Here is a 24115-nt window from a genome sequence, read left to right on the forward strand (position 1 = left end):
GAAGCACATCTGGGTCAGGAGGACGTTCCTTAAAGTTGGGGATGATCTCTCCCTGCAGCTCCCCCTGGTGGCACCCACGGAACACAGCAGGGCCATCTGACGGACTACAATTCCCAGCATGCCCCCTGGGTACCCATGTAGGCCCTATAGCCCATAAACACTGCCCCGTATTGTATTAAAGGAGCAAATATAGATAGATAGATACTTTATTAATCCCAAGGGGAAATATTACATACTCCAGCAGCGGCATACTGATAAAAACCAATATTAAATTAGAGAGTGATAACAATGCAGGTATAACAGACAATAACTTTGTATAATTTAACGTTTATCCCCCCGGGTGGAATTGAAGAGTCGCATACTGTGTTGGAGGTTTGATCTCCTTAGTCTGTCAGTGGAGCAGGACGGTGACAGCAGTCTGTCGCTGAAGCTGCTCCTCTGTCTGGAGATGATCCTGTTCAGTGGATGCAGTGGATTCTCCATGACAGACAGGAGTCTGCTCAGCACCCGTCACTCTGCCACAGATGTCAAACCGTCCAGCACCGTGCCTACAATAGAGCCTGCCTTCCTCACCAGTTTGTCTAGGCGTGAGGCGTCTTTCTTCTTAATGCTGCCTCCCCAGCACACCACCGTGTAGAAGAGGGTGCTCACCACAACTGTCTGATAGAACATCTGCAGCATCTTGTTGCAGATGTTGAAGGACTAAGGAAGTATAGTCGGCTCTGTCCTCTCTTGCACAGGGCATCAGTATTGGCAGTCCAGTCCAGTTTATCATCCAGCTGCACTCCCAGGTATTTATAGGTCTGTACCCTCTGCACACAGTCCATGTGATTAGTCTTCCCTGGACCTTCTGTTAAACGGGGTAAGGAACCTTAAACCATCCCAGCCAGGACACCATAACGCCATGTCACATACCACTGGCTGTCACCCTCTTGTTTTGCAGCAAACTGCAGGTGTGATGAAGAAGCTGATGGGAATTGAAAACCTCAGTGTGCTACAAAACAAAACAACAAAAGAGAAAAAAAATCTGTAATTTGTATTTATAGAAAATGAGACGTTTCACAGACTCTGTAAATCATTTCGCTTTTCTTGTAAGTGGTGGAGGCAGGATGCCCTACAGCAGGGAAGCAATTAAATGCATCAGGGACTTTACGCCTGATTAGAAACAAATGTATTGATCAGCAGATGCCGACTTTGATGTCGCCAGCAGGATTTGAATTTTATTTCCTCCGTTGTTTAAAAGCAGCCAGCTTGATGTTCAGTTCCATTGATCAAACACCCAAAGAAGGAATTTCTGCCTTGTTGACCCCTGGCAAATTCCTGCTAATGCTTCTCCATGCCTTGGAATTTGTTCACACTGCGTAAAACGATTATTACTAAGAGTAGCCAAGAAAACTGAGCCACAAATAAATAAAACAGTCAAGGCCAGCGTGAAGTCAGGAAATGGCATCTGTTGTGGTTCTGGTCACATAACACACTGCTGGGGCTGAAGCAGCAATGAGGACGAGGAGGACGATGAGAGGCTTTGGGACTCAGAGACACCACCAAGGATGTGCAGACAAGTGACAGGTCTGGATTTAAAAAAAGATAGAAAAGAATAAAAGAAAACTGATTAATAAGAAAATCAATTAACAAATCAATCAATCGATGCATCATTTACACAACATAAAAATATTCAAAAATGAATATAACAAAATTAAAGATGAAAGAGGTGATAACTCAAAGAGCCGACCTTCATTTTAAACAGTTTTATAAAGTTGAGGCTAAAACCCATTTTGCACATTTTTCATTAAAAGAAACCAACAAACAAAACAACTCACTCCTGGGTGTGTCATTGACCCCGGGGTGCTTCGGCTTTGGAATTTACAGCTTTGTAAGTAAGCATCTGAATTCAAAAGGGAAGGTGCTGGAAAAGAGGTCAGCGTGGCTGTGATAACTGATGGAAGACACTATACTGTATAATAAACAGAGAGGTAAGGCGATGATAGATAGATAGCGTAGTTGGCAGGATTAGATGATAGATAGATAGATAGATAGATAGATAGCGTAGTTGGCAGGATTAGATGATAGATAGATAGCGTAGTTGGCAGGATTAGATGATAGATAGATAGCATAGTTGACAGGATTAGATGATAGATAGATAGATAAGAAAGTCACTATATGATAGATAGATATGAAAGACTATATAATAGATAGATAGATAGATAGATAGCGTATTTGGCAGGATTAGATGATAGATAGATAGATAGATAGACAGATAGATAGATAGATAGATAGATAGATAGATAGATAGATAGATAGAGGGATGAAAGGCACTATATAATAGATAAACAGATTAAAGACACTATAAGATAGATATTTTTCAGTTGTTACTGGATTCTACTCTATTGGGCACTTTTTCAAAAATGTTATACTTATGCATTTCTCTCTGTTGCAGCCTTGTGCTAAAATTAATTAAATTTAATTTTTCCTCAAATAGATTGATAAAGCAGAAAGGCACCATATAACAGATAGATTGATGATGAAGGCCCAGAAATGCCATCCCTCATTTTACAGTCGCTGTCCTTCTGAATTGTGGATTGATTAATTAAGATGTTGCTTTAGTGAGAGCTCACCTTCTTATCCCAGGGTGGTATTGCGTACCTGACCAGAGCCCAGTAGATGTCTCCTACACTGCTGTGCCTGTGACAACAGATAATGTGATGTGAAGAATGTTTAGACTTTGGAAAATTTGGGGGTTTAATAAAAATACTAGAAAAGGTAGTCACCAATCAGCTTCAGTCACACGTTACGCATTACAATTTATTTGAGAAATTCCAGTCTGGTTTCCGCACTGGTCATAGTACAGAAACGGCACTAACGCGGGTTGTAAACGACATTCTGATATCCTCTGATGAAGGAAACTCCACTGTAATTATGTTGTTAGACTTAGAAAATGATGTTGGGCTTACAGGCACCGTGCTCGCTTGGTTTAGTTCTTATTTATCAAATCGATTCCAATTTGTACAGCAATGTGCTGACAGGACTCCATCATTATACACAGAAGTTCAATATGGTGTCCCGCAGGGCTCAGTACTGGGACCTTTACTGTTTTCACTGTACATGCTTCCACTGGGATCTCTCATTAGGAAACATCATGTTAATTTTCACTCGTATGCAGATGACACCCAGTTATACCTTTCATTTAAATCAAATGAAGTTTCTCCGATGTTGTCTTTAATTAGTTGTGTTAGTAAATTAAAGGAGTGCATGAATGAGAACTATTTGTCTTTAAACACCGATAAAACAGAGAAGTTAATTGTTGGAGGGAATGACGCTGATTGCAACAATATTCTGTCATCATTGAACTCAGTTGGAATCCCCATTAATTGTACTGAATCAGCCCACAATCTAGGAGTGATCTTTGACTCTAGCGTGTCATTTAAAGCGCAAATTACAAAGTTGTCCAAATCATGTTTCTTCCATCTTAAAAATGTTGGGAAATTAAGGCGCTTTCTAAATACCGTATACAGGATTCTGAGAAATTAATTCCTGTATTTATTTCTAGTAGGATTGACTACTGCAATGCGGTGTTCACTGGATGTTCAAACTGTTCTTTATACAGCCTCCAGTTAATCCAAAATGCTGCTGCAAGAATTATTACAAGAACAAGAAAATACGAACACATCACTCCAGTTCTTAAATCCTTACACTGGCTCCCGGTTAAGTTTAGGGCAGATTTCAAAATCCTCCTTTTAACACATAAAGCATTAAATGGCTGAGGTCCGGCTTACTTGTCTGAACTTATCATGACTTACAAACCTGAGCGCACATTAAGATCTCAAGATGCCGGTCTGCTTGTGATTCCAAAAATTAATAAAATAACAAAGGGAGGTCGAGCTTTTAGTTACAGGGCCCCTAAACTGTGGAGTGTTCTGCCTGCTACTATAAGAGATGCCCCTTCGGTCTCAACTTTCAAGACTCACCACTTCAGTTTAGCACACCCTGACTAGAGCTGCTGATTAACTGTACAGACTTCATCTCTGTTGTTAGTCATTAGCACTAAAACATAAGTAACATGATAGTTAGAATTTCATACTAACCCTCACCTATTCTGTTTCTCTTCTCTGTACTCAAATGTGGCACTTGGTGCTGCGGCCCACCTGCCAAGTTGTTTTGCCTGCCTAAGGTAAAGTCATCCCTGATGGAGGGTCGCAGGAATTGTGAGAAAGAGGGGTCCTTTCATCGGATTGGCACTATTTCAGCTGTGGAATGGCCAAATGGGGGAGGTAGCTTGATAAATGAGGTATCCAGGACTCTAAACAAATCCAAATCATATCATGGGATATCATCTACTGTTAAATTCTACTCCGTACTTCTAAAATTTTTATTTTAATACTGTATTGAGGATTTGTTCTGTTCTGTGTACTGTATTATACTGTATTGACCCCCTTCTTTCTGACACCCACTGCACGCCCAACCTACCTGGAGAGGGGGTCTCTCTTTGAACTGCCTTTTCTGAGGTTTCTTCCATTTTTTCCCTACAAGGGGTTTTATGGGAGTTTTTTCTTGTCTCTTAGAGAGTCAAGGCTGGGGGGCTGTCAAGAGGCAGGGCCTGTTAAAGCCCATTGCAGCACTTCCTGTGTGATTTTGGGATGCTATACAAAAATAAATTGTATTGTATTGTAATAACACAGAAAATAAAAAGTGTAAACCAGAAATCAATTCCTCTGGACTTAGAAGCTGTCAGCTGACTCAGTATGTTCTTTAGATCTTGAGTAGGCTTTGGACACGAGCTCTAGGCAGCTCAAGACATGACCTCCATAATTAGGCGCCCCACTTATGTTGCTCTGTCCCTGTAAGGGGCGGTGCTTGTAGCACCCCGAGGGGGCGGGGCTAGGCATCATCTCCTGGTGACAGGTTTTGGAAATTGGAGACACAATTAATGAAAGCGCCCCCCCTCTGTTCGGCAGTGGGATTGTTCACTTTATCTGGCCGTCTGGAGGGTCTCTTTTGTCTCTACTTGCATCCCTTTACAAAGTGAATTTTAAATATGGCTTTTTTTTTTTTTTTTAAGCTGTTCAGGAAAAGTTAGACCTCATGGTATTTATCTGGGAGGATATTCACGCCCTGCTCGAAGAAAGAGAAACAAAGCTCCTCGATGTAATGGACCTTGCAGAGAAGTTCTGGTGTGACCACAGTGGACTCATTGCCACCATCAAAGACACGCAGGACCTTCTTCGAGAGCTTGAAGAACCAGGAGTTGACCCCTCGGTCGTAAAGCAGCAGCAAGAGACAGCAGAGGTCAGTGGATGAAACGAGTAACATGAAAAAGGGAGACAGACCCTTGTAACAAAACACATGTCAAAGTGTTGGCTTCCCAAGAGGGTGTTGATAAAAAGTAGTGTCCGTCTGCTGTGTGGTCATATGAGTGATACATTCACAGGTCATTCAGTCCAACCTGCTCATCCATCCAGCCCACCAACATTGTCCAAAATAACACCAGGTTGAGATCTGAAGGTCCCCAAAGTCCTACTTGCCACCATGTTACTTGGTAGTGTATGTCATGGGTCTGTAGTACCTTGCCTGTAGAAAAACTTCCTAACATTTATACAATACAAAAAAGTAGATAGATATGAAAGGCACTATATAGGATAGATAGATAGATAGATAGATAGATAGATAGATAGATAGATAGATATGAATGGCACTATATAATAGATAGATAGATAGATGTGAAAGGCACTATAAGATAGATAGATAGATAGATAGATAGATAGATATGAATGGCACTATATAATAGATAGATAGATAGATGTGAAAGGCACTATAAGATAGATAGATAGATAGATAGATAGATAGATAGATAGATAGATAGATAGATAGATAGATAGATAGATAGATAGTAATCAAGTGTTTAGTAAGACCTTTTGTGTAAAGTGCTAATGGGATGAATAAAACTTATGAGGCATTTTATAAGCATGTATATAATATAAATATATCCTGAGACTTTTGAAATTTGAAAGTGAGGTGGTGGTACTCAACAGTCATGGCACTACAGGTTGACGACATGCTGCTGATTGATTGGTCACGCAAATAAGAATTTCACTGTACATGTGACAATAAGAACTAATAAGCCTCACTGTTTTTTTTAACTTATCATAGATCAAACTGATAGAAAAAGAAGAAAATAAGCAGGGGAAGCAGCTGATATAGTGAGGTCATTATTACACATAGTGCAGAATTACACCAGAATATAAACCACCCATAAATAAGCCAGGGGCTTTTAAAATTCCAGGCCACTCTAAATGCCAAAATGTGTCTGGATGTAAAGACAGGGAGGATTTTAATAGGATTTCCTAAAAAGGGTCTACCAGGAGTAGAGTCTTTGACAAAAAAAAAATTATGCTAAAGGTAAAGTGGGGGGCCTCAGGTATGAATTAATGAACTTGTATAGTAAGATTCAAGCACAGCGTTGTTTATTGCTTCAAACCCGTGAACTCATATTTTAAACACTTTAAAATTCAACATCCTTTCAGAGCTCTTGTATTTCTATCTATCTATCTATCTATCTATCTATCTATCTATCTATCTATCTATCTATCTATCTATCTATCTATCTATCTATCTATCTATCTGTTGAGAACGGCGCTATATAGCGCCCGACCCGGCACAGACTCAGACAGAGGCACGTACTTAAATAAAGCACACTCCTTTATTTTTCTTCAGCCGTGGGGCACGCCTTCCCCGTGTCCCACAGGCCCAACACAGTCCCAGAACACTCACAATATCACAATACAATTCTCTCTTCTTTCTTTACCACCACTCCTCCTCAGGCTTAGTCCTCCTCCTCCCGACTCTGGCTCTCCCGAGTGGTGGTGGCTGGCCTTTTTTATACCCCACCCGGAAGTAGTCCAGGTGCTTGATCACCTGGGCCTAATTGCATTTCCGGGTGGGGCTGAGGAATTGACCAGCCAGGCTGCAAAGTCCATGCAGCTCCCCCTGGCGGCCATCCAAGCCCCCAACCAGGCTGTGGAGGACTCTGTCTCCCATGGAGCCATGTGCCCGGTTGGGGAATCATCGTCTGCCAGGGAGGTTGCCACCAAGCGTCCCGGGGGAGGTATTGAGCAGTCCATGGTAGCTCCCCTGGAACAGATGCAGTAGGGGCGTCCCTGCCGGCATTGGGACCCAGCTGTCCTTCACACTATCTATCTATCTATCTATCTATCTATCTATCTATCTATCTATCTATCTATCTATCTATCTATCTATCTATCTATCTATCTATCTATCTATCTATCTATCTATCTATCTATTATATAGTGCCTTTCACTTTATCTGTTATATAGTATCTATCTATCTATCTATCTATCTATCTATCTATCTATCTATCTATCTATCTATCTATCTATCTATCTATCTATCTATCTATCTATCTATCTCTTTTTGAAAGTGTGCCCAATAGAGTAAAATCCAGTAAATAACAATTGAAAAATATCTATTAATGCAAAATGACCAACTATCATGAAGTCAGCATCAGTATTACCCCATGAAAGCATGGGATCAGTTCGCCATGTAGTTATTAATATTAGTTAAAACACAGTAATTAATTCAAATTGGAAAGGAACTGATTTATTGTATAACAAGAATACGACTGGAACACGAAAAGCAAGAAGATCAGGGGCTTGCCACAATTTTTCGTGTATTCCTAGGAGTGAAGGAGCTATGTGTGAGCACACGCTCTGCCCAGCGTCAGACTGGCTTGCGTTGGGCATCCAAGTGGCCGTCAGGCCGAGTAAAAGCGGAAACAAATCATTAGTTGAAGTTGCACCAATCGTTTCTCTATTTTAAGGTTGACGAGACCTCAAGTTTGCCAAAGCTGTTCAGCGGGAAATTTTGAAATTTTAAGACTTTGTACAGCGTGTTCTGTTTGTGATATCGGAACAAAAATTGAGCGTTTTTGACAAATTTCTTTGAAGGATAACCATGCCACATCTCAACAGAATTGATCCACGGTGGGGGCCCAGTTGTTTTTTTTGCAGTCAGACAGACAGACTTTGGCTTCCCCAATTGGGGCTTCACATGTTATATGCCAATGCAACTGAAAAAGTCTTCAAATTGTATTACATGGGTTTGGGAACTTGATGAATGGGTGGATAGAACGCAGATGTCCACTGTCGTTGGTCCTTTTATTCTAAAGACTAATTGACGTGTTCCATCAGAACTGCACTTTCACAATTGTGTTAATGTTATTTTTTTCAGAGCTTTGGGGAAGAAATCGAAGGACTTCAAGAAGAACTTGATGCCATTCAGAACCTGGGAGATGAATTGATGTCAGCTTGTGGAGAACCAGACAAGCCTGTAATTAAGAAGAGCATTGATGAGGTTGGACATTAAAATATTTCTGTTGCTAATGGAATACTGCATTTATCATCAGCATGATGTAATTTTGGATGTGTTTTCTTTCTTTTTTTTTATTTATGTGTGTCATCTGTACGCCACATTTGTGAATGTTAAAGTGTGTCGTCTGCACTGTTAAAGACTTGTGCTGTAAGGTTTCTTCTTTTGAAGTTCTTGTTTCAACAGTGAGATTGCAGCACATTATTATTATTATTTAGATGATTATTTAGACTTTTCATTTGCATTTATGCCTGAACTTATCATGCTGTGTTCACCTTCCGCAGCTCAATACAGCCTTTGATAATCTGAACAAGAACTGGAAAGAACGGATGGAAAGGCTGGAGGAGGCCATGCAGTCGGCCGTGCAGTTCCAAGATGGATTGCAGGTACTCGATCAGGGCCGATCGCTCGATATCTACAGGGTTTGTCCTTTGTCGTTTTACTCAAGCCTGACGTGTTTCTGGCCTGTTTCCGGCATGTCATGGTAGCGTCTCAGATAATTCACACTGAACCACGTTGTGTGATGTTTAGAGACGCCACAAAATGAGGTGAGCAGAAATGTTGAGAGGGAAAGGATCAGCCAACTCTGAGCAAGACAGTGGAATTTTCAAGGACCCAGGACCAGGACCCAGACTTATTGCACAGGTGGCATCCTATCAGGATACCAGACTTGAACTCACTGAGCTCCTGAGAGCGACCCATTCTTTCACAAATGTTTGTAGAGGCTGTCTGCATGCTCAGGTGCTCGATGTTATACACCTGTGGCCATGGAAGTGACCTGAACACCTGAATTCAATGATTTGGAGGCAAGGGTGGGGGTCCCAATACTTTTGGCAGTACAGTGTAAGTTCATTTTAATTGTCACACAAAGATTGGCACACCAACTTCTACATGTCAAAGGAAATAAATGTGTAGTTTGTTGTTTCTCACTAGAGATCTTTATTTAAATATTAAACGACCGTCAAACATAAATGGAATTAAAGATTAGCTCCGCCCACAACTGATGACACCACATTTTTGTCAAAGCAAAGCTGAGTATTTTGAAGAAAAAAAAAACTCCTCCGTCCGCCTGTATCATGTTCCTGAGGTCGCAATATCAGTCAGCACTCAGGTTCTAAGCGTTATGTGGCATGTCGTGTGCGCACACAATAAGAGAAATGCTGAGGAAATGGAGGAGAATGTAAACGGACTTGAGCAATAATGAAACAAAATGAGGTGCTATTTTTTTTTTTAATAGCGCACGCTCTGTCTTTCTTATTCAGAGGGTGGCAGAAGGAATGACTGGAGAAGGATTGTTGGAGCGAGTAAAGTAAATCGTAACCTTTACGGTTTCTCGTTGGTCGACGTTTATTCAAGTTTTTTTTTAAGGAGGCGATGCCTTCTGCGGTCCGTGCTTTTCTTGACTGTTTTTTTTTTTTTTGTTGTTGTCTTGGGCCTATTAACCGTCTTCATTTTCGACTTTGTTTTGTTTCGTCTGATGCCAGTGGCTTCCACCTTCAGAATTAATCTTTGTTGTTGTGCAGAAACATCAAAGGCCTTTTGAAAAGTCCAAGTAGATTACAGATTACAGCGCAAAATGGCCCATAGCGTGAGGTCATCTCAGGGGGTTGTATTGTGTGTAGAGACATCTGGTAGATAATGAGTTGATTGATATGTGCATGGACATTTGCTGACCTGGATTGCGGCCATTTTGCAGATGTTTTGGCCATCAGTACATTTTCGAGGAAGGAACAGGAGCTTCCAAAATGCTTCATCTTACAAGAGTGTAGCAGCTTTCAGACAGGTTAAGTTGGTCTCATTTTGAAAGCCTGGACTTCCCCGGTTTGATGCGTTCCTTGGCCTGTTTTGCGGTTTGATTGCTAGCCTTTAACTTGTCACGTATTCCTTCAGTCAAGTCAAGTCCTGATTTGCTGCCAAGCTCCGATTATCCATATTTTCTTGTGTTTGCCAGATGATGACTTACCAAGAGAAGTAAAAGTGGCACTTGGGGCAAAGCTTTGGCTACAGCCGAGTCAACAGATGAAGCCGCAGAACTAAAGCTGTTTTATAAATCACCCCTAATAATTTGCAAAAATGACAGATGCGCAGTTCTTATTTTACGTTGTCTGGAATTTTCCAATTGATTATGGCTTCTACTTTTGATTTGTTCATTGCCAGATCCTTACGTGTGATTTCATACCCTAAAAACATGACTCTGTTGTAGTGTCGGAGCTGAGTGCCCTGATGGATGGGTTCTCTGCCCTTTGAGGTGCCTCTAGCAACTCATCTTAATACCCAAGCGGGTCCATTTTAGGGCTCCAGGGCACTCTGCTAAGTCAGACTGTCTGTCTTCTCATCCCACTGTTGACACCCGTATTGTATCGGCAATGAGCGCCCATTGGATTGATTCTGTGCCCGTTACGTGGCTCTTTGAGGTGCGTCCAGCAACTCATCTTAAGAGCCAAGCAGGTCCATTTTACGTCTCCAAGGCACTCAGCATTCTGCTAAGTCAATCTGTAGGTCTTCTCATCCCACTGCTGACACCATTGTTGCATCTACAACAAGTGCCACAATGGATGGATTCTCTGCTCTTTTCATGGCTCTTTGAGGTGGCTCTCTATCCTTAAAAGGACTGCTCACTAGTTGGAAAATGCTGCGACTTTGCTGGCTTGCCAAAGATCATAAAAGAAGGGGCCCAGTGTGGATGACACATTTAGTGGTGGGCACACTTCCAGTCTAATGTTGAAGTGTAGGGTATGAGGAATGCAAAAAAAATTTTAAACAGGGTAAATTAAGAAACACGTTTTATGAATACACTGAGAAGCTGAAAACTTCAGAGTTGTAGGCCACAATGGGATGAGCTCTGCTGGTAAGCCATACAGAACAACACTCACCAGTACATTTCATTTTCTTTTGTGCTTTATAGGGAATGTTTGACTGGGTGGACATTTTGGAAGGGAAAATTGACTCAATGTCACCAGTTGGCACTGATCTTGAGACCGTCAAGCAACAAATTATGGAACTTAAGGTATGTCATTTAATATCATCCATTTGTTATCGTGTTGCATTGCAGTTTACATCAATCTTTATAACCTGATAACTTACACAGTTTGTACAAGACACAAATGCTATTACTGTATAACTGAATGAGACATGGCAATCAGATAGATAGATAGATATGAAAGGCACTATATGATTGATAGATAGATAGACAGACAGATAGATAGATATGAAAGGCACTGTATGATAGATAGATATGAAAGGCACTATATGATAGATAGATAGATAGATAGATAGATAGATAGATAGATATGAAAGGCACTATATGATAGATAGATAGATAGATAGATAGATAGATAGATAGATAGATAGATAGATAGATAGATAGATAGATAGATATGAAAGGCACTATATAATAGATAGATATGAAAGGCACTATATGATAGATAGATAGATAGATATGAAAGGCACTATATGATAGATAGATAGACAGACAGATAGATAGATAGATATGAAAGGCACTATATGATAGATAGATAGATATGAAAGGCACTATATGATAGATAGATATGAAAGGCACTATATGATAGATAGATAGATAGATAGATAGATAGATAGATAGATATGAAAGGCACTATATGATAGATAGATAGATAGATAGATATGAAAGGCACTATATGATAGATAGATATGAGAGGCACTATATGATAGATAGATAGATAGATAGATATGAAAGGCACTATATGATAGATAGATAGATATGAAAGGCACTATATGATAGATAGATAGATAGATAGATAGATATGAAAGGCACTATATGATAGATAGATAGATAGATAGATAGATAGATAGATAGATAGATAGATAGATAGATAGATAGATAGATAGATAGATAGATAGATAGATAGATAGATAGATATGAAAAGCACTATATGATAGATAGAGTGGGTTCAGAAAGTCTTCAGTCCCCTTCACTTTTGTCACATTTCTCTATGTTGCAGCTTCAAGCTAAAATTAATTAAATGTCATTTTTCCCAAATCTAGCAATGCTCCATACCCCAAAATAACAAAACATAAACAGTATTGTTGAAACTTTTGCAAATTTATTCAAAATAAAAGAGTGTAATAACACATCAACACAAGTATTCCCACCCCTGTACTCAGCACTTTGTTGAAGCAGTGATTTCATCCTGACGTCTTCTTGGGTCTTTGGTGAGAAGCTTCACACACCTGTATGTGGGTGTTTTCTGCAATTCTTCTCGGCAGATCCTCTGAAGCTCCGACAGGTTGGATGGAGACCGTCGGTGGGCGGCTATTTTCTGATAACTCCAGAGATGTTTGATTGGGTTCAAGTCTGGCCTCTGGTTGAGCCACTCAAGGACATTCCCAGAGTGGTCCCTAAGCCACTCCTGTGTTGTGTTTGCTTTGTGCTCGGGGTCATTGTCCTGTTGGAAGGTGAATGTTTGGCCCAGTCTGAGGTCCAGCATGCTCTGAGCAGGTTTTCATTAAAGATATTTCTGTACTTTGCTCCATTTAGCTTTCTCTCAATCCTCAGCAGTCTCCCATTCCCTGATTCTACCACCACCATGTTTCAATGTTGAAGTGGTGCAGGTGATGAACGGTGCCCGGTTCTCTCTACAAGTGAGGCTTAGAATTGACCAATCTGAGGTTCGGAGCACTCGGGAGCAGATTTTCAGTGAGGATATCTTTGTATTCTTCCCCATTCTGCATTTCATCTACCCTGTCATGGAGTCCCTGTAACTAATGAAGAATTCTTCAGCATGACGCTGCCATTACCAAGCTTCACTGTTGGCTGGTGTTGCACAGGTTCTAAGCGGTGTCCTGTCTCCCCCAGAGGTGACACTTCGAATTGCAACCAACATTTCAATCTTGGTTTTGTCAGACCAGATAATCTTCTTTCTCAAAATCTGAGAGTCCTTTAGGTGGCTTTTTGTAAACTCCCAAGAAGGCTTTCTTGTGCCGCAATGCCCAGATTAGGACATAAGAAATTTGACAGATGAGAGGAGATCATTCAATTACTCAGGCCCGTTCATTTACTTAATAGCTAAGCTGTCCCAGCTCAATGGAGAGTTGCGGTGATGGTTGACCTTCTGGAAATTCCTCCCACCTCCACGCAGGTTTTGTGGAGCTCAAACAAAGTGATCATCAGGTTTTTGGTCACCTGTCTTACTGAGGAACTTCTTCCTGATGTTTCAGTTTGGATGGTTGGCCATCTTTAGTAAGCCATTTCCATTTAAGAATTATGGAGGCTACTGTCCTCCTGGGAGCTTCCAATGATGCAGGAATATTTTTTGTGGCCTTCCCCAGATCTGTGCGTCCACACATTCCCATCGCTAAGCTCTACAGGGAACTCCTTGGGCCTCATGACTTGTTTTTTTGCTCACCTGTGGGACCTTCTATAGACAGGTGTGAGTGTGTGCCTTTCCTAATCAATCCAATGCACTGAACTGACCAGAGGTGGATTCTGAACAAGGTTTAGGAACATCTCAATGAAGATCAACAGGGCCTGAATACTTGAGTCAATGTGATAGTTCAGTTTTTTATCTCCATCTATATAAAATCCAACATCTGCCTGTCTGTATGTCTGTCCACTTTTCATGAGAGACAGATTTAGATCGGGGTTTTTTTTCTAGAATTTGCTTGAACATTCTGATTGATTTTGCGACTTCTGTCATCATGCTAAAAATCATAGTTCGCTTGCAGGAGCGATATATTCACGCTGATCTGAGACAGAGGCTGCGGGCCGAGTGGGGGGGGGGGTGAGTGTGACGTCAGGAGTGGGGGTCCGGGCACACATATGTGAGTGAGGGGACAGCTACTTTTTAATAAATTTGCAAATATTCCTATCATTCAGCTTTCGCTTTCTTATTCTGAGGTACTGAGCGTTGTTTGATGAAAGAAGAAATGAATTGAAATGATTTTAGCAAAAGGCTGCAACACAAAAAAATGTGGTGGGGGTCCGAAGTGCTGTGTATTGAAAGAGTCAAGTTTATGGTCACGAATACCATGAATCTTGCATGTCTCTTCACAGTTGACAAAGTACAATAAAAAATATATGTAAATAAAAAGTATACATGTCATTAATGACAGATGAAGTCCATATGGAACCCTATGTGGGGGGGGGGTACCCCTCATTGTCTGGGGTATGCCCCCTTGGGTGACGGTGCCCTAGGCGGCCACCTATGTCACCTAATGGGTTGACCAGCCCTGCATGTCATGCAGTATACAGTACATGTTCAATAGTTGAGATCTTCTGAGGATTACGAGGGTGACGTTTCCTTGGCATTAATTGCAATTTTTGTCCAATAGGAATTCAAGGTAGAAGCCTACCAGCTCCAGATAGAAATGGAGAAGCTCAATCATCAGGCAGAGCTCTTGCTGAAGAAGGTTGTGGAGGAGGACGACAAACACGCCATTCAGGACCCTTTTACGGAGCTCAAGCTACTCTGGGACAACCTGGATGAAAAAATCGTCAACCGACAGGTAAGCTGAAGCGGTCCTGGTGCCAACCCCTCAAGTTAATTGTCATGGTGTACGACGGTGGGTTGGAATTGGAGTTTGGAGGTCTTGGATCCTCTAGCTGAGGGGTGATTCTGGTTGAAAAGGAAGACAAGCAGTGTGTCGGCACTAAAATCTGGCAGGTAACTGGGCAACAAGGGACACACGAGAGCAGCTAGTGACACTGATGTGTGTGACAAAGTGGACAAATATTGAGACCTTCCTCTTTGGAACAACCTGGAAAGAAAATCAAAATTGCTATTTTGGGAGCATTTCAGGTTATAATTCCCTCTTTGGTTTTTCGAGGACAAACTTTGAAATCGATGACCTTTTTAAAGTATTTATAAGTGGACCATGAGAATGCGAGGTCATGGTGTGAGGGACATCCCTGGACGAGAAGGACTGTGGAAAGGAGCTTGCACAGGGAAATACCTCCCCCGGGACGACAGAGGGCATCCCCCTGGCTTGCTACGGTGCCACAGGTTTGGAGTATGGAAGCTCAACACTGCCAGGGGACGCAAGGGAAACGTCTGAGCCCTCCTTAGCAAGACTACTGCCACATCCAGATGTGCTGCCGGAAGATGATCACTGGACACCTGGAAACACTTCCAGGTGCCCTATAAAAGGTGCCAGCTACAACTACTCCGGGAGCCAGAGTCGGGAGGAAGTGGACCAAACTTGATGGAGGAGTGGAGGCAGAAGAAAGAGGAGTGTATCAGTGCTTGTTGGTACTGTGCTGGCGTGGTGGGAAACGAGGGAGAAACGTTTCCCACTCTTAATAATAAATGTGTGTTGTGTACTGGACTTGTGCTCCGTGTCTGTTGTGTCAGGGGAGCTGTACGCCCCATGGTGGTTCACAAGGGCTATGCCGAGGATGGTCCAAGACCTCAAAATCCCAGATTCCAAAGCGTTTCAACGGTATGGGCAGCAGTGTGGATGTGTGTTATCATTCAACAACACATCCCCTTTTGACTTAACGTTTGCCTCAAATTGCAGGCCTCCTCTTTAACGTTTGCCTCAAATTGCAGGCCTCCTCTCATCTGACAGCATGGCACTGTAACTTGCACTGTGCACAGCTGAACCCCTGCCCTGTCCCATTAATGTCCCTTGTAAGTCCCAAAACCCCATCAGCGTCACTTTCACTGTAGTGGGTTGCGTTGTTGATTTTCTTTCTGGCTGGTGAGCCAGTAAGCGTTGGCAGGTGGTTGGACGATTGCACTTACTGTACGCTCCTCTGTGAGCTTTTTCGGGACCCGTCACAAACAGACTTTATGAAAGCCGAGCCCATTGTGGATGACATCGTATGCAGATCCATGACTAATTTGCTTATAATGTGTCACTTCACTGATAGTTGTCCTCTGTAGTGGCTCCTTCTTCGTGCTTAACACTTGCCCAGCCATATTTGAACTTCTCCGTCCATTCATAAACTCTCTGCCGTGGTAACGTAGTGCCCCCATATTGTGCAGAAAGCCTTGTGTGGATTTCAGCCCCTCATACACCTTCAGCCGATAAAAAGTGGATCCACCTTCACAGCTCGCTGCTCTTCTTTGGTGTAAAATGAGAGCAGATTGGCCAATTTGTTTGCTCCCGGAAAAACAAGAATAGAAACTAAGAGAAGAAGTTGGAAAGGTTACTGCTGGGACCACAGACCCACCGTGTGTCCGCACGTGCACAGGAAAAAGCCGTACCACCACCTCAAACAAAATCATCACAAAATGATTGACTTCTCCTTAAATTTGTGAATTTGCCGTACTGTATATTGCATTTCGACTTATGTAGTAATATCGTAATGTGCATCAGTGTCCTTAGCGTTGTGTCTTTTCCTCTTATTTTTCTTACAGCACAAACTGGAGGATGCTCTTCTCGCCCTGGGACAGTTCCAGCATGCTCTGGACGAACTGCTGACGTGGATGACGCACACCGAGGAGCTGCTGAACGAACAGAAGAAAACAACGGGCGACCCTAAGGCCATCGAAATCGAACTTGCAAAACATCACGTATGTCTTGGGCCTCATGTTTCTAGAAACTGTTATGGAAGTCTTCATTTGTATTTGATGTAACTGAAAGACAAACATTTTAGGTCTTTGGAATGGGAACCTTAGCAGCATAGAAGTCTTCTGAAACGGCTTGTCCGTAAACAACATTTATTTCTAGAGCACGTTTTCTTACAAATGATGGAGCTCAAAGTGCTTTACAGAATGAAGAAAGAGACAAAAGACAACATAAATAAGAAAACAGAATTAGGGAAGACTAATTAACAAAGAATAAAAGTAAGGTCCAGTGGCCAGGAGGATAGAAAAAACAAAAAGACTCCAGACGGCTGGAGAAAAAAAAAAAAAACGAAATCTGCAGGGGTTCCAGGCCACGAGACCACCTGGCCAGCCCCCACTAGAAATTCTACCTAACATCAATGATTTCAATCAGTCCTCATGGTTTTCAGGCTTCACGTGGAAGAATTAGATGATGATGATGATGGTCATGTGGATATCTGGCGTTCAATCCATCAATGTAGGGACAGCATGGTGCCCTGATCAGGTGGTGGTGGCACAGATGGGCAATACAGAAAACCGGAAAAAGAACAGCAGAGAAAGTAGGGGTTAGTACGGACTGTGGAGCCATGATACGATAATGAAATGCATTTACAGAATATCAGGGTGACACTAAAATGAAACTCTGAGAAAGCCATGTTACAGTAATGAGTTGTTAGCAGTTTATTAAAGTGCTCCACCGTATCAGCCTGGCGAGTTTCTATCGATCAGCTCTTCCAGATTTGAGGTGCCTAACAGCAGAAGGCCGCCCACCTCACCACATCTTTTAAGTTTAGCTCTTGGAATTCTAAGCAGACCCTCATTTGAAGATCTGAGATTACAATTTGGAGTGTAAGGTGTAAGACATTCTGAAATATAGGACGGAGCGAGATTATTTAAGGCTTTGCAAACCATAAGCAGTATTTTAAATTCTAAATGACACCGGTAACCAATGTAAGGATGCTAAGACTGGTGTGATGTGCTCGGAATTTCTCTTCCTAGTTAAGATTCTAGAAGTTCCATTGTGCACTCGTTACAATCGATTGATGTCGATCAATTTTGGGTGGTCCTGAGAGGAGTGCGTTACAGTAATCTAGCCGACTGAAAACAAAAGCGTGAACTTATTTTTCAGCATCTTGCAGAATTATCAGAGGTCTAACTTTTGTTATATTTCTTAGGTGAAAAAAATGGTCTCCTAGTAATCTGATTAATATGTGATTTAAAATTCAGGTCAGAGTCAATAATGACCCCTAAATTCTTTACCTCCATCTTGACTTTTAAGCCTAATGGATCAAGTTTATTTCTAATACCCTTATTATATCCATTTTTGCCAATCACTAAGATTTCTGTTTTCTCCTTATTTAGTTTGAAAACATTACTGCTCATCCATTCAGAAGCACAAGTAAGACATTAGGGGTCAGTGAACCAGGAGAGTCGGGGTCATCAGGCGCTATGGATAAATACAGTTGTGTGTCATCAGCAGAGCTGTGGTAGCTCACGTTATGCCTTGAGATAATAAAATGAATTCCATGTTGATATTCCCAATGCTATTCATATGGTAAAGCTCCAGTTATAACTTTCATGTTTAGAGATGACATTTTCAAGATGATATTTTCTTTTTTTTGTAAATTATGAGAATATTTAATAGTACAACAATTTAAGGTTGTCCTTCTGTTGTCGTTGCAGAAGGTATTGTCCCTGTCCACCATCGAGGCTGAGACTCTCAGAAAGATGAGCTGAGCCATTCCCACTCTTAGTCTCGATTTCTGCTCGACATCGCACTATCCTCTAGCTTTGCACGGGTGACCCTTTCATATAAAAAAATATATCTCTGTGTAGTGTTGAGTGAAACAAAGCTGGCGAAATTGAATTTGTAATTTGCCCCATAAAAAAAATTGTGAAGTAAATTGAATTTTTCTTGCCGTGGAAATTGTGTCGTTCATACAAGAAGTACGTCGTTTGACTCATCCGTGTCTGAAAGTGTTTTCACGCGTTAATTCTTTGTGTGTCATTTATTATTTAACTAAATATCTCTAGCGAACGCTGCTTCTTTGCACAGTGTAAGATGGAACAATTCTTCCAAAATTCCATTCAAAATTAAACGCTTTGATTTGCCCACAAAAAAAAATTCGAGAAGTGAATTGAGTTTCGCTTGCTGTAAAAGTTGCATCGTCCGTACAAGAAGAAAGGCGTTTCGTCCACGTCTGGAAGTGTTTTCACACATTAATGACGCATGCGTTTTATTTGTGAACACTCTTTCTTTACGTAATACTGAGTGAGGTGATTGTTCCGAAATTGCATTTGTAACGAAACTCAGTGATTTTTGCTCCACAAAAAAATTTCAGAAATGCATTGAGTTTTGCTTGCTGGGAAAATTGTGCTCTTCGTACAAGAAGAAAGCCGTTTCACCAATGTGTGCAAGTGTTTTCACGTACTAATTCTGCACGCGTCATGTATTATTCGACTAAAGATCTCTAGTTAATTCTTTTTCTTTGCACAGTGCTGGGTGAAATGATTCTTATGAAATTGCATTGGAAACAAAATTCGGTGATTTGCTAACACGTGACACTCTCATCTGTCAGGATAATTGCCATGTCAAGCACACAACGGTGTCAAATTGCTCTTCGATTTCAGACGTTCCATCTGAGGCCTTATCAACAACAGCAACAATTTCTTGCATGGCCCAAAATCACACAAGGGATGGCTCAATGGGCCTTGTTTTTTTGACAAGCCTTGACTCTCTAAGAAGACAACAACACCCAAAAAAAATCTTATTAAGGGAAAATAAATCAAGCTCTTTTACGTAATTACACATTGGGAATATTTAATTTTTAATAAATGAAGATACTCTTTCTGTAATGTTTATACGAGCGCCAAACCCCTTTTACCGTTTTTCCAAGTTCCTTCTACCTCAGTTTAATTGTACATGTAACTGAATGTTGTCCCGTATACCACAGGTTCTCCAGAACGACGTGCTGGCGCACAAAACCACCGTGGAAGCGGTCAACATCGCAGGAAACGATCTCATTGAGTCGAGCGCCGGGGAAGAAGCCAGCAACCTGCAGAATAAGCTTGGAAGTTTAAACCAGAGGTGGGGGAAAATTCTGGAAAAAACAGAGCAGCGGAGACAGCAACTGGACAGCGCTCTACTGCAGGTATGTCGGGGGCAAGAGGTGGTGGACGTGACGAGGTGCACAGGCGCATGCTGCACATCGGTCAGTCACGTCCACCCTGCACACCGTTCAGGGGTCAACTCCATAAAAGCCATCGACGTTGATGTTCTGATTTAATGATTCTGAATGGTAAAATGCTTTTGTGTTAGGCAGATGATGATATGGCGAGCTCCTAGTGGCCTTTTTTGCAAAGTTTATTTTACTTACACTACCGGTCAAAAGTTTCAGAACATCTCAGTTTTTCCAGTTTTTCTTCAAATGTAATCAGTTGAAATGTAATGTGTGATAGAAACACAGACCAGACATTGTAAAAAGCTTTGGGGCAGCCACCCATATAATATCCCTGGCTGCAAGAGGACTTTTGAAAAGGACAGAGTTGTTCACAAGACTGAGTCCAAAACAGAACTGATTCATTGGTGGTAAGATGGCGACTTTAAAGGCCCATCTACAGTGCATCCAGAAAGTATTCACAGCGCATCACTTTTTCCATATTTTGTTATGTTACAGCCTTATTCCAAAATGGATTAAATTCATTTTTTTCCTCAGAATTCTACACACAACACCCCATAATGACAACGTGAAAAAAGTTTACTTGAGGTTTTTGCAAATTTATTAAAAATAAAAAAACTGAGAAATCCATGTCCATAAGTATTCACAGCCTTTGCTCAATACTTTGTCGATGCACCTTTGGCAGCAATTCCAGCCTCAAGTCTTTTTGAATATGATGCCACAAGCTTGGCACACCTATCCTTGGCCAGTTTCGCCCATTCCTCTTTGCAGCACCTCTCAAGCTCCATCAGGTTGGATGGGAAGCGTCGGTGCACAGCCATTTTAAGATCTCTCCAGAGATGTTCAATCAGATTCAAGTCTGGGCTCTGGCTGGGCCACTCAAGGACATTCACAGAGTTGTCCTGAAGCCACTCCTTTGATATCTTGGCTGTGTGCTTAGGGTCATTGTCCTGCTGAAAGATGAACCGTTGCCCCAGTCTGAGGTCAAGAGCGTTCTGGAGCAGGTTTTCATCCAGGATGTCTCTGTACATTGCTGCAGTCATCTTTCCCTTTATCCTGACTAGTCTCCCAGTTCCTGCCGCTGAAAAACATCCTCACAGTATGACACTGCCACCACCATGCTTCACTGTAGGGATGGTATTGGCCTGGTGATGAGCGGTGCCTGGTTTCCTCCAAATGTGACACCTGGCATTCACACCAAAGAGTTCAATCTTTGTCTCACAGACCAGAGAATTTTCTTTCTCATGGTCTGAGAGTCCTTCAGGTGCCTTTTGGCAAACTCCAGGCGGGCTGCCATGTGCCTTTTACTAAGGAGTGGCTTCCATCTGGCCACTCTACCATACAGGCCTGATTGGTGGATTGCTGCAGAGATGGTTGTCCTTCTAGAAGGTTCTCCACTCTCCACAGAGGACCTCTGGAGCTCTGACAGAGTGACCATTGGGTTCTTGGTCACCTCCCTGACTAAGGCCCTTCTCCCCTGATCGCTCAGTTTAGATGGCCGGCCAGCTCTAGGAAGAGTCCTGGTGATTTCGAACTTCTTCCACTTACGGATGATGGAGGCCACTGTGCTCATTGGGACCTTCAAAGCAGCAGAAATTTTTCTGTAACCTTCCCCAGATTTGTGCCTCGAGACAATCCTGTCTCGGAGGTCTACAGACAATTCCTTTGACTTCATATTTGGTTTGTGCTCTGACATGAACTGTCAACTGTGGGACGTTCTATAGACAGGTGTGTGCCTTTCCAAATCATGTCCAGTCAACTGAATTTACCACAGGTGGACTCCAATGAAGCTGCAGAAACATCTCAAGGATGTTTTTCTGAACCCTGCTGCTTACACGTGAAGTGTTCTGAGCCTTTTGGCCAATAATGCCGCCCCCAAAAATGTGCCACCTGGGGCGGACCGCCCCCTCCGCCCGTCCCTAGCTACGCTACTGGACATGTGATGGTCTGGGGTCCTTTTGCTGGAGGCAGAGTTGGTGACTTGCACAGAGTGACTGGCATTCTGAATCACAAACGTTACCACAGCATTTTGCAGCGCCACACAATACCTTCTGATCTGCGTCTAGTAGGCCATTTTGTATGTGGGGGTTCATCATACAGCAAGACAATGAGCCGTGTTTCTCGCGGCCATGTGAGAATTACGTTAAAAGAAAAGAACAGGAAGGTACACCTCAAAACACGGAGTGGCCAGCAGTCTCCAGACTTAAACCCCATTGAGTTAGTTTGGGATTAATTGAACAGAAAGGTGAAAGGAAAGCAACCCACAAGGGCAAAACATTTGTGGGAACGTCTGCAACAGTGTTGGGAAGAACTTTCTGATCGATATTTATAGAAAGAATGCCATGTCTGTGGTTGGCTGTTACATCAGAAAAAAGTGCAGGATTCTTTGATGACTCCAAAATTTGAATCATGATTTCTTTAATTTGCCATTGTTTATTTGTTCTATGCCTTGATTTCATGAAGCATTGTATTTGTTAATTGCCGTTTCCTTGACATTATCACTGGAATGTTGTCCAAGTCGTACTTCAGAGGGTGTAGCAACACAGTCTGGGCCAACTCTCCTTTAAGTAAGTAATCAGCAGGAGTTGGGACACCTGCGTAAATTGTTTGCTTTCACTTGCCAAGCTTCATTTGCTTGAATTGCTGTACGTTGTGACCCTGAAGAAGGCCCATTATTTGTAATATTCTGATATTTCATTATTTTTTCAGTTTTTGCTAACCTAAACTTTTTTATTTTAACCTCTTAACAGTTTATTGCTTTCCTGTTCACCTTTTTTAGGTCATTCATTGCATTTCAACTGATTACATTTGAAGAAGTTCTAAAACTTTGGACTGGTGCCGCTTAAAGTGGATTACATTTTTTTTTGCATCCTTGCCGTTTTTCCTTTCCTTTTGCTCTTCCTAAGCAGTCACCTCAATGGTATCCCAACTTTAAAGACCTAGCGGGCAGACGGAGGTCTCCGTTTTTTTATTTTGTTGAATTATTCTTACAATCGGCTCTTTTTCTGTGTATACACTTCAGGCTCAAGGTTTCCATGGCGAAATTGAAGATATGCAGCACTGGCTGAAGGAGACCGAGCGTCAGCTGCTGGCATCAAAGGGAGTTGGAGGTTTACCAGAAACAGCCAGAGAGCAGCTTAATGTCCATCTGGTATGTGTTTCATGATAACAAAAGGTTTTCTTACAGATGGTAGACTTGTAAAGACCGCAGATACGTCTATTCAGATCCCGAGAAGTGTGAATAGAAAATGACATTGTGAAATTGCTCCCTATTGAACTTGGAGCCGGCGGCATTAAAGGCGTACTGACAGTTTCGAATGGATTAGTGCAAGTCAGCGAGGATGAAGGCAGCTGTGTGTCTGCATGTGATTCGTATGTCCGCTCCTTGAATGGACTCTTCACATAGTGAACTCAATTAATAAAACCAAAAAAAAAAAAAGAAAAAGTCATGCATTCTGAAATCCAAGTATATGGTGTGGCGGACAGCCAGCGCCCTTGCCTGACCGGGACCCGTTCTTAATGTAAGGACTAGGGGAGTAAGTGTGCTCAGGGCATTATCTCCAAACGTCAGTCGCTAGTTGGCACTCCCCCTGGGTTGCCATTGAACCCCGAATTCCCACAGGGCACCCTGGGACTTGGAATTTGGTGGCTCAGCTCTGTTGGAGGGGGTGCTGCAGGGACTTCATTGGGCTCCCACCTTACCCAGAAGTGCTGCCGGACCAAGCCTAAGGGACACGGGAAGTACTCCCCGGGATTACATAAAAGGATCCACTACTCTGGTAGCCGGGAGAGAGAAGATGAAGCTTGCTGGGAGGAGTGGAGGTTGAGAGAATAATAATAATAATACTAATAGGTTACATTTAAGGGCGGCACAGTGGCACAGTGGGTAGCGCTGCTGCCTCGCAGTTAGGAGACTCAGGTTCGCTTCCAGGGTCTTCCCTGTGTGGAGTTTGCATGTTCTCCCCGTGTCTGCATGGGTTTCCTTCCGGGCGCTCCGGTTTCCTCCCACAGTCCAAAGACATGCAGGTT

General features: G+C 42.2%; 1 protein-coding gene across 1 annotated transcript in view; it reads left to right on the forward strand.

Annotated features, from left to right (window-relative positions):
• The window catches only part of dst (dystonin), a 565996-nt gene that overhangs the window by 463609 nt on the left and 78272 nt on the right, over window positions 1–24115 (forward strand). The window contains exons 75-82 of the mRNA XM_051919257.1: window positions 5057–5283; window positions 8242–8364; window positions 8664–8765; window positions 11285–11386; window positions 14689–14862; window positions 16719–16874; window positions 19862–20059; window positions 23109–23237. Coding sequence (XP_051775217.1) covers window positions 5057–5283; window positions 8242–8364; window positions 8664–8765; window positions 11285–11386; window positions 14689–14862; window positions 16719–16874; window positions 19862–20059; window positions 23109–23237 — 1211 coding nt within the window. The remainder of the gene's footprint in view (window positions 1–5056; window positions 5284–8241; window positions 8365–8663; window positions 8766–11284; window positions 11387–14688; window positions 14863–16718; window positions 16875–19861; window positions 20060–23108; window positions 23238–24115) is intronic.

The sequence above is a fragment of the Erpetoichthys calabaricus genome, chromosome 15, assembly GCF_900747795.2.
Source record: "Erpetoichthys calabaricus chromosome 15, fErpCal1.3, whole genome shotgun sequence".
In the NCBI taxonomy this organism is placed as follows: domain Eukaryota; kingdom Metazoa; phylum Chordata; class Cladistia; order Polypteriformes; family Polypteridae; genus Erpetoichthys; species Erpetoichthys calabaricus.